Consider the following 11,602-nt stretch of genomic DNA (forward strand, 5'->3'; position numbering starts at 1 on the left):
AAAGAGTGTAGAAGTGCAGTAAAACCACGTATTGAGTACATTGGCCAATGTGATGGCTCACTTCAGTAAACAACTTCTTACAGTGTTCAAGAGATTTTGAAGTCTGGTGCTTTATAGGTATTGCTGGTGCTTTTTGTAATTGTGGCAATGAATACAGTAAGGTTTAGGGTTCCTTTACCTTGGAGGAGTTATCATGGGAAAGGTAAAGTAGGAAGATGGGAGAGAGACATACTGCTGCTCTCACCTGTGGTTACTCCTGAAGGAATTCCATTGTTAGCCCCAACAGTCTGCTTGAAGGATACTCCCATAGAACTTTAACTGTGATTCTTTGCCTCTAAAATTTGAAGTAACTCTAGTGCTATAGCACATATTATTTGTGCTTTGGAAGTCCATGTTTGGGATGAGGTGGGGAGTGAATACTAAAAGTCATCATGAATGCAGTAATTCATTTTCATGCAACAACAGATACTGTTCTTGTGCTAATAATTTACAGTTGTGATTTAGTGCAGCCTGTTCAATGTTTGTTTTGATGTTCTTAAAACCCTATTTACATTCTTGCTTTTAATTTGCAGGTGACAGATCAAAAAACCAAAGGTAAGAATCTTTGATCCTGAAAGAGTATTTTTATTGACTTGAGCCAAGACTTGGATCTTGATCAGAACTGTTGGAAAAGGAGGATTACGAGTTGTCACATTCAAAGTACTTGAAGAGGGATGGGGATTGTGGATAAAATATGTTAGCTGAAATACTTAGTCTTCAGTTTTGCAAAGGCTTTAGACAAGTAACCAGAAGTTGAAACCACGTATACAAACTGAATGGAAAATATGGAAAGTGCTGCTTATGGTGGAGTACCAAAATGAGTAAAAATTATTTGGTTTTGGAAACTTAAGTGAAGAGCAGGCACCTAAATGGCCAACAGATAAGGCAAAACTCTGAGCATCTTTACAGTTAAGCTTATTTATCTGATCTAAATATATATTTAATCTCTATTTGTGTGTTATTTTTCTAAAAATTTTGTGGGTAAATGGCCATTATTGACAGAAAATAACTAAGATAACAACTTCATTTTACAGCTAAAATTACCTTTTTTGGGGTTTGGGGCAGTGAATCCTATAAAGAGAAGTCAGAAAACTCTATAAAAATCAAATGCATTCATGTTGCCGAAGAGAGACTTACTTTTTTTGATCTCACCTTTGTATGAAGAAAAGTTTTACTGATTATGTTCACTTTGCTGAGGAGAAGTTTCTAGACACCCCTTTCCTCTATTAATCTTCAACAAACACTAGAGTAGATATATCATATTTTCCTTGCCTTTGGAGTCTGATGTCATAGCTATTGTACTTTCTAGGTGCCTGGCTAGGAATTTCTTTTGCGTCGTTTCAAAAAAGCACGTGGCAAATGTGAGTTAAGGGGTCATAAGTCTACAGTCTCTTAAACAAATTTTGTAATGGTGTCGGTTCCTCGAGGATTTGTTTGTGGTTTTCCTCTTCTCCAATGCATAACAGAGCTTGTCCTTGCTTATAGGGGCACTTGGTAACCAGCTGCAAAACTTTAGGTGAGCCAAACAAAAATGCTGTATGTAGGACTGACTATTGGGTGAGAGTCAGTTATTACTACCTTACTTAAGGGCAGTACAGAGAACTCAGATTTTTAAATTATATTTGACTGCTCATATTTTTAAATGACTTGTTGGCCAGGGTGCTATTCTTTGCCAGCTTTACATTTCCAAGAAGTTTGGGCCTTAAGAGTGAAATACTTGCTGCAGGCAGAGTTTCGTCCTGGGGTACAGAGTTGTACGTGGAAGCAAGTTTTGCTGCTACTGCTTATTCCTCCTTCTTTAATTAAAATGTGCTTCAATATGGTTGAAGTTGCACAGTATTTCAGAGAAGAATTAACTTACAAATGGAAAGAGTTACAGTGAATTCTTCTAGCTAACATAGGTTTAAGTGGAAAAACTTGTGATTTTCGTTATTTCTGTTTTTCAGTGCCCGAAGTGACAAAACCAAGTTTAAGCCAACCAGTGGCTGCCAGCCCAATTGGCAACTCTCCATCGCCACCAGTCAATGGTGGCAACAATGCCAAAAGGGTGGCAGTGCCGAACGGACAACCGCCAAGCGCCGCCCGCTACATGCCTCGGGAGGTGCCGCCGCGATTCCGTTGCCAGCAGGACCACAAAGTGTTACTGAAACGTGGGCAGCCCCCTCCGCCATCCTGTATGCTCCTTGGGGGTGGAGCAGGGCCTCCTCCCCCGACAGCACCAGGAGCAAACCCAAACAACGCACAACCAGTGACAGGAGCACTGCTGCAGAGCGACAGTGGGACTGCAACAGGCAAGTAACAGTATTAAATGAACTTGCATGTATGCATGGGAGAAAAGAGATCGGTAAAATTGTGCATAAGCGTATCATTAAATAGGAAAACTACTCAGATTGCTTCTGGAGAGTTTACTACAGCTTGTAGACTTTTGGAACTTTTTTTGCTGTTAGCAGCAAAGGATGCAATGTTTACTAACAGATGGAACAAGAAAGGGTTAGTTTTTAAAAAAATGTTTTGGGTAGTTTGATTTGTATGATGTAATGCTCTTCAACCACAGCAAGGTAAACACAGCATGACCAGCATTTTATGGTTATAATTCAGTAGTTCTTAATAGTTTCTTTGGTGTCATGAGTTTTCTATTTTGTCACGTTTTTACGTGATCTAGTAAAATAGACGTGTAGATATCAGGTCTGCAAATGGTAGATGTCTGTCACTTCTCATCTGGATGAAATAGAAAGATGGTCCTTCTGCTTCTGACCTTTTTAGTAGTAATCTTGGTTTCCTCCTTTGATAAACCTTTTTATAAAAGTGGTGACTGTCCTGTTGTTGCTTTTCTCTTCACTCTGAATTCCAAAAGATAAATTGATTTTAAGATTAATTGTTTTATGAGCACGGGGAAATTATGACTGCTCCTGAATTTTTTAGACCCTTGGGGAATTGCAGTAACTGTAGTATTTCCTTCTTAAGTTATGATAGTAGGAAAACAAAATTCCGCTTAAGACATCTGCCTTCTAAAGAAAAAGCTTAGGTGATCTGAGAAGTCAAGGACAACTTCAGTTCTAACAGTAAGAGTTTTTTAAAAAGAAGTAATAAATGCTTAAAAATCCAAAGAAGAAAATTAAAGATACCACCACATTTTTAGTTTGCCTTTGAAATTCTTGCCAGATTAATAGGATGGGCTTTTTTTACCACAGTTTTGGAAAGCATAAACTTTTTATAGTTCTTTATTATTCAGAAGGAAAAACAGGGGCGACTTGGAACTCCAGAGTTGAGTAAACTAGATAGAATGGTTGTCTGTATTAAAAAGGATTCTAGGAAAATGAATAATTCAATTTGTTTTGTGGTTTCAGTACTTGATTTTCTTTGTAGCAAAGCCCTGTTTGACATACTATTTATCTGTTGTCTTTGATGTTTCTAATTTAATAAGAGAGTGGAGTGAATGTAAAACGACAATGGCAAAGTTTTAGCAAAACAGTTTAAAAACGGATCTCTCGGAGATAAAACACCTGAAAGGTGAAGAGCCACCCCCCCACACACACACCCCTGAGTCTTTCAACTGTATATAAAATCTAGCATTATGTCAGCATGGGTATACCTTCACAGTATGGCAGTATGGTAGTGAAACGTTCTAAAAGTTTTCAGAATTTCTCATGGACAGCAGTTTTTGCTGTTGGATGTACTATGTGAGGACCATTCTGAAGTATTTTAGTAGCTCCTTAAGTTCTGTGTAGTGAATTTGAGACCCAGTATTTGTTTTGCCAAGACTAAAATTTGATATTATTAATTCTTTTTACATTTAGTTTAATCGTGTATTAGCTACTAACATGTTATATGGCTGTATTTTATTGATTGTGGCAACTTTTTATGCCAGTAGTTGCTTTATACTGATGTAAGTCAGGAGGCGTTGCCGATGAAGATATGGGTCCTTCAGACCTGCCCCCCTCCATTCAGATTTTTGCACTGTAACACAGTTAACTGGGCTGGGGAGCTGACTTGGGTTAAAATTAACCCAGGTTGTTTTTTAAAGCTAATTTCAATCTGGATTATTAACCAGTTCAGGTCACTGAGTATCAGAGGGAACATAAGTCCCAGCATGAGAGAGTAGGTGTGCCAGAATGAGCAGCTGGGCAGGAGACAGTCTGGGGCTGTCAGTTAGGGTGCTCCATCAAAGTGCTTATGGAAGTGTGATGTTGCTATCGTGTCTTGGACATCATTAATCCCATCTGAGATCCTGGCTGTTTACAAATTGGATTTCAAATTGGGCCTGGCTCTGTCAAACACTTATGCACTGATGCTGTGACTAATTCATCTCATATGAAAGCAAAAGCAGGTTCCCAAAGGGGGGAAATAATGCAGCTTATCTACTCCTTCACATTCTTATATTCACCAGATGGCTATAGATGGTGTCGGTGAGGCTTTAATACAAAAAATCGGTATCCTTTACCTGGATTTTTTTCTACTGGAATTGAAATATTTCTGTAAGATGACAAAACTCTAGTTCCCTGAAAAATGACACCAGGTTTACTACTGTCCCATAGCAACATGGGGGGTTGGGCTGGAGAGTGGTGGATTTGATTTTTCCAATGCCAATGATATTCAGGTTCTGCAAGTCAAGTTTGGAAAGCAAGGATTAAATGCTATTGTTGAAAGCTTTTCAGTAGTTACAATACCCCTTAAGAATCACCACTATCTTTCACGGCAAAACTGCATTCTTTATTTCAGGACTCCATTTCAATACTTTCACTTATTTCAGTTATGTACCTTAAAAGTACTTGTTTTCTAGTAACTTTTTTCCATTTAGTCAGAACAGAAACTTGTTTATCTTCCAACATGTTTGTTATTAAGGAAGAGCCCTTACTTACTATCTTAAGACAAACCGACAAATTGCCGAAATTTTGTTGTCACTGTCAAATATAGCAAGGGCAGGCTGGTTTTATAGAACAGTCCATTAAATTGTGTCCTGGTACGCTGTGTTAGGAAGCATCCCTGTCTTAATACTTGTAGAATGTCTGCACGGAAATGAAACGTAAAATGCTTTGTTAAAATCACCTGTGTGAAGATTTCACTAAGTGCATGGCTGCCTGTGCATCGTTCATTTGCTGAATCATGGCTGAGCTCAAAAGACAGCAACCTTGCAGTCTTTTGAACTTGTCTTTGGCTGTCCTCCTTTAGCTATTCTTGTAATCAGTCTAATCAGAAAGTTTTTAATTGGTGGGATGGGGGGAGGGTTGCTCAGTGTACTGAAAAGATAAAGGTCACACTTCCTTGATATTGTTAAGTTTGCGCTTGAGGTTAAGGCAACAGACGGAACAGGAATATGCATGGTCTGAATGCGTGGTCTTTTGGATCTTGGCAGTTAGGGTTTAAAGGATGAAGACAAACTTTTGTTCATAAGTATTCAAAGCTTACAAGAGAACTCTAACTCTGTGTCTTTGATGGTAGCCCTCAGTGAAGGGGGAATCCAGAATGATATTCATTAGTTAAGCTAATGAACTGAAAGCCTGAGACAGGCACTGACAGATGAACTGTGTATCTTCTATTAAAAGTATTAGCAATCAGAAATTGTGGTCTTCACTTTTGGATATGTAACATAGGAACTTGGGGCAGAGGGGGAATTTCACTTTTTTAAGGTCACTATGCCTTATGGAAGCTGTCATATGAGCCAGTGCTGGTCATAACAATATATATTCAGGTGTGAATACTGATGCAAATGTTACTATGATCTTTACGCTCTGCAGAATAAGTTAAACTGGTTGGGTAGGATAACTGAGTAAGACTAATATGTTAGGATTCAGTACGTGGTTTTGTAGCAAGGAGAATGTTTAGTCATCACTGCGAATTTGTAGTGAGGAGAATTTAGGATTCCTTGGTATTAAAAATATGTAGGAAAAATAGTGGAACCCTATATATAGAGAGAACTATGAAATACTAATGGACATAAATTATTGAGAGTTTCAGAGGTAATTGTGTGGATGGCAAGGGAATCTTGGCTGACATTCTAAACTGACAATGATAACATGTCTGCATGTATGTGAACGTTGTGCTACCAGCAGTGACATAGGCTTCATAGGTTGTGGCAGTTATGTCTGCTTTAAAACCATATACAAATATCTTGTCCAAGTGAAGTTACGCTGCATAGGATATTATCATAGTTTACCACAGAGGAAAGAAAGGAGGCCCCATGCATTGTCTTTTCATCCTGCTAATTTTCTTTATAGGGACTCCAGAGCTTACTGAACTTGCAGGTTACCCTGTACAATGTGCAAAGCCAGCAAAAACTAACCCATCAAAATGGACACTTTTCTGTTGAGTTAGTGAATATGGTTAACTTAAAGGGTTCACTGACATCAGAATTATGACAAATAAGAGGTGAAACTTGGGAAACTTTAGGCAGGGCTGGTGACAGAGGAGAAGCAAGATCTCTTACTAGCCTCCATCCAGTGAGATTAGCTTAGCTGCTCACAAAACCACAAATTGTGGTTTGTAGGATAAATACAGCATTGACACAAATGTGGGGTGATTACATACTGAATACAACTTGCACGTTATGACATTGAAATTTGTGTAGTTTTGGACTCTGTTGATTTACAGTAACTTTGGGGAATACTTTTTATTTGTTTTGCAGAGGGTTAAAAGAAAATCTTGGTAGCAAAATCGACTTGAAAAACATATTTGAAGCCAAAGGATGTACTTCTTCAGCTTTGTATATTCGTTAGATTCTTTTTGTCCTCAATCTTTTCTCTTTTGATCTGTAATAAATTACAGTTGCTTTGAATCAGATGAATAGCAGACCAGCAGCTGACCATGTGTATACACACACCTGCATATGAATGTGTGCACATGCACAGTCTTATGCTATATATAGTATGATTTTAAATGTGTATTTGATGAGTGTACAACCCATATCAGTAGTGTTCATTAACTGGGTTATTTTATTGAACTTAGAGCTGGGCTATTAGCAGAAGTAGTGAGTCAGAGTGAATTCAAATGCTCAAAAAATGCTTGCGGGGAGTTTGTTGAAAGAAGTACTTTACCAGTATTTTCAGTGATGTTTTCTAGCCTGATGTTCTTCGAAAGCAACTTTGCTGGAGATTTGAGGAAAGTGTTCTTATTAATGAAAATAGTAATCATTGGTGTCAAAAATGTGGTGTTCAGTGCATGTAAATAATATTGATTATTAATGATGGGATTTGGGTTTTTTCTAGATTCAGCAATTGGAGGTGCTGCTGCTTCAAATTATGCAAATTCCACTTGGGGTCCTGGAGCCTCCTCCAACAGCGGCACCAACACCAACCCAACTCACATCTGGGACAAGGTGATTGTAGACGGGTCTGACATGGAAGAGTGGCCTTGTATTGCCAGCAAAGATGCTGAGTCTTCTTCCGAAAACACCACCGATAACAACAGTGCCTCGAACCCTGGCTTGGAGAAGAATGCTTTGCCAGGAAGCACCACTAGTAACAAAGGAAAAGGAAGCCAGTGCCAGTCTGGAAGCGCTGGAAACGAATGTAATCTTGGGGCCTGGAAATCTGATCCCAAGGCTAAATCTGTTCAATCTTCCAACCCTGCTGCCGAGAGTAACAATGGACTAGGTAATTGGAGGAACTTGAGTGGACAAGATAGAATCGGTCCTGGTTCTGGCTTCAGCAACTTTAACCCAAATAGCAACCCATCTGCTTGGCCAGCACTGATTCAAGAGAGCAATTCCAGGAAAGGGACTTCGGAATCTGATAGTGGTAGCTCCAATGCACAGATTAGCACAGTAGGTCAGACCTCTAGGGAACAGCAGTCAAAGATGGAAAATGCGGGTGTTAACTTTGTCTCTGGCAGAGAACAGGCTCAAATTCATAACACTGATGGACCAAAAAATGGAAACACTAACTCCTTGAACTTAAGTTCACCAAACCCTATGGAGAATAAGGGAATGCCCTTTGAAATGGGCTTGGGGAACCCTTCCAGGAGCACTGACACCCCTTCACAAAGCACTGGAGAAAGAAAGAATGGGAGTGTTGGGTCTTGGGGTACAGCTAGGGGGTCTTCTGGAACTGACACAGTCTCTGGACAGAGCAATTCTGGAAACCATGGGAACAATGGAAAGGATAGAGAGGACTCCTGGAAAGGAGCTTCTGTTCAAAAACCTAATGGGTCAAGAAGTGATTCTTGGGATAACAATAACCGGTCTACGGGTGGTGGGTCTTGGAACTTTGGCCCTCAGCATGCAAATGAAAGCAAATGGGGTGAAGGGAACAAATTAACATCTGGGGTCTCTCAGGGAGAATGGAAACAGCTGTCTGGGTCTGATGAACTGAAGATTGGAGAATGGAGTGGTCCAAACCAACCAAATTCTAGCACTGGAGCATGGGACAATCAAAAAGGCCACCCTCTTCCTGAAAACCAAGGCAATTCCCAGGCTCCCTGTTGGGGAAGATCTTCCAGCTCTGCAGGAAGTGAGGTTGGAGGTCAAAGCACTGGAAGCAACCACAAAGCAGGAAGTAGTGACAGTCACAATTCTGGACGCCGATCATATAGGCCTACACATCCTGATTGCCAGGCAGTCTTGCAGACTTTGCTAAGCAGGACTGATTTGGACCCCCGAGTGCTTTCAAACACTGGCTGGGGCCAAACTCAAATTAAGCAAGATACCGTGTGGGATATTGAAGAGATGCCACGGCCCGAGGGGAAGTCTGATAAAGGAACTGAGGGGTGGGAGAGCTCTGCCACACAGACAAAGAACTCAGGGGGCTGGGGCGATGTACCCAGCCAAAGCAATCAAATCAAGTCTGGATGGGGTGAGCTCTCAACCCCAACAGAGTGGAAGGATCCCAAAAATACTGGAGGATGGAATGACTATAAGAATCCCAATACTTCTAATTGGGGAGGAGGAAGAACTGAAGAAAAATCATCTTCCTCTTGGAATGACAGCTCTAGTAAGGATCAGGGGTGGGGTGGACGGCAACCTAATCAAGGATGGTCTTCTGGAAAGAACGGTTGGGGAGAGGAAGTTGACCAAACGAAAAACAGCAATTGGGAAAGTGCAGGAAACAAGCCAGTGTCTGGTTGGGGTGAAGGTGGGCAAAATGAGATTGGAACTTGGGGTAATGGTGCAAATACAAGCGCTGCTTCAAAGGGTGGATGGGATGATTGTAAAAGAACTTCAACATGGAATGAGACGGGTCGACAGCCCAACTCCTGGAACAAGCAGCAGCACCAGCAGCAACAGCAGGAGGCATCTGGTTCCTGGGGTCCACCGCCCCAAACTCCAAGTAATGGGCGACCTCCAAACCCAAACTGGAACAGTGGACCACAACCAGCTGCCCCCAAAGAGGAGGAGCCTAGTGGCTGGGAAGAACCTTCTCCACAGTCAATCAGTCGAAAAATGGATATTGATGATGGCACTTCAGCGTGGGGAGATCCTAGCAGTTATAACTACAAGAATGTGAACCTGTGGGACAAGAACTCACAAGGAGGACAGGCGCCACGGGAGCAGAGCCTGCCTACTCCAATGACTAGCAAATCGCAAGCATCAGGTACTAGTCTTGTTTCTTTCTTTAGCAAGCTTCTATATATGGATGTAACCTTAATGCATAAGAGACAATCATGTAGCCTCCAATTTGTAATAGCTTTATTCCATAAAGAAAACCAATTTCTTATTTGAATAATTGGTTCTGTCTTCAAACAGTTCTTGAAAATTTGAATCACTCAGTCCTGCTTGATGTGTTTGCCAGTAAAAGAAAATCGATGTTAGCTGACAAATCTGCATATTCAATCTGAGCTCTGAAGAACAGGTTGAATTATAGAATTATAGAATCATAGAATCATTAATGTTGGAAAAAAACCTTTAAGATCATTGAGTCCAACTGTAAACCTAACACTGCCAAGTTCACCACTAAACCATGTCCCTAAGTGCCACATCTACACGTCTTCTAAGTACCTCCAAGGATGGTGACTACACCAGTTCCCTGGGCAGCCGGTTCCAATGCTTGACAACCCTTTCAGTGAAGAAAGTTTTTCCTGAGGCCATTTTCTCTTGTCCTGTTACTTGGGAGAAGAAACCAACACACCCACCTCATTACAACCTCCTTTCAGATAGTTGTAGAGAATGGTAAGGTCTCCACTGAGCCTCCTTTTCTCCAGGCTAAATTACGTTTTTTTAATATATATTTAAGGATTTCTTTTTTTAGTCAAAACCTTTTTACACTGAGACACTCAACACTTGAAATTGAGTGAGTCTGTGATATTTAGCTCAGTTTGGCTCTGCTGAATGATAAAGAATACTTAGCAAAATAGTTTCTTCTTTGAAATAAAGACTAGAAAAAGTTACATAGCCTAGAAATATATTAAGTAGTTGTTACTGTTATGTAATATCTTCTCTGACTCAACTGTGCTTTGAAGAATACTGTTTTGTCTTCTATGTACTTCAAGTATGTCCCTATTCTTTCTTCGGTGTATAAAAATCCAGAGTTAGTCTGGTGCTTTTAATTAGTTAAAGTTCACCTGGTAGGAAGACAGCATTAGATGTGGGAGAATAATATTACTCATTATAGCATTCTCTTTCTTTTCATCCATAGAGGTCAGTGCCCATGCTAAGTTTGATACTAATTCTGTTGCACCTGCACTATTAAGAATCTAAAGTCCTCAACGGAAGGAATGAAGCAGTAGATTAATGACATGGTGTTGCACTGCAGTAAACAGTTTGTCTAAATGGTCTGTAATGAAAACTTCTTCTCCTTTGTGCAGTCTGGAGCAAAAGCACGCCACCTGCTCCAGATAACGGTACGTCCGCCTGGGGTGAGCCAAATGAAACCAGTCCCGGGTGGGGTGAAGTAGATGATACAGGAACATCGACAACAGGCTGGGGGAATGCACCTTCCAACGCCCCGAATGCCATGAAAACTAGTGAGTATAGGCCAGATACCATTTTCTTTACAATGGTCCTGGAGATTTTTAGTGTTTGGCCTTTTGGTGTAGGTCACCCATGGAGGAATCATTATCTGAGACCTAAAAGCAATGTTGAATGATATGTAAGATTTCAGTGGATGAGTGATTTAAGTGCTTACAAATGACTTGAACTTTGTCTTTTAAGGTTATGAAAAATCTCTTAACCATGCAATTAAATAGCCAGACCCAGTTTGTGAAGGTGTTGAAACATTAGAGCATCCAAGTGAGGAATTATGTCTTTTTCTCAAAATGTCTATTCTTCTCTGGCTGCCAAGTTGTTACATAGCATATAAACATGTTACTTGATAAATCACTTCTCCCGATCATAGCAGAAAAAGGAATGCACAGTACAGAAAAACTTCACCTTGGAGGCCATTACCTGGTGATCTGTGCTTTGGTAATGCAACTTGCCTTTGAATGGAATTGGGTTTGGGGTTTTTTTTTTAATTGTATGAGTGTGGAAGGTTGTAACTCATAAGAACGAATCTAAATGGATTACTGTTTGCTGGATATTGTGACTACAGCTGTGTTCTTCATGAATGAAATGTTGAAATCTTTTAAAAAAATTTACTTTGAAGTTAAACCTTTGCTGATTCAAGAGTTTGATAATTGTTTGGTATATTCCTGC

At 40.2% G+C, this 11,602-nt stretch overlaps 1 protein-coding gene across 3 annotated transcripts in view; it reads left to right on the forward strand.

Annotated features, from left to right (window-relative positions):
- LOC104498845 (trinucleotide repeat-containing gene 6B protein) overlaps positions 1-11,602 on the forward strand; it is a 44,869-nt gene that overhangs the window by 3,315 nt on the left and 29,952 nt on the right. For 2 of the 3 annotated variants that reach the window (XM_010142274.1, XM_010142275.1), the window contains exons 2-5: positions 573-594; positions 1,986-2,330; positions 7,242-9,563; positions 10,774-10,932. In XM_010142274.1, coding sequence (XP_010140576.1) covers positions 573-594; positions 1,986-2,330; positions 7,242-9,563; positions 10,774-10,932 — 2,848 coding nt within the window. The remainder of the gene's footprint in view (positions 1-572; positions 595-1,985; positions 2,331-7,241; positions 9,564-10,773; positions 10,933-11,602) is intronic. The other variant, XM_010142276.1, reaches the window with a different exon arrangement.

Source organism: Buceros rhinoceros, unplaced genomic scaffold (genome assembly GCF_000710305.1).
Source record: "Buceros rhinoceros silvestris isolate BGI_N320 unplaced genomic scaffold, ASM71030v1 scaffold3748, whole genome shotgun sequence".
Taxonomy (NCBI): domain Eukaryota; kingdom Metazoa; phylum Chordata; class Aves; order Bucerotiformes; family Bucerotidae; genus Buceros; species Buceros rhinoceros.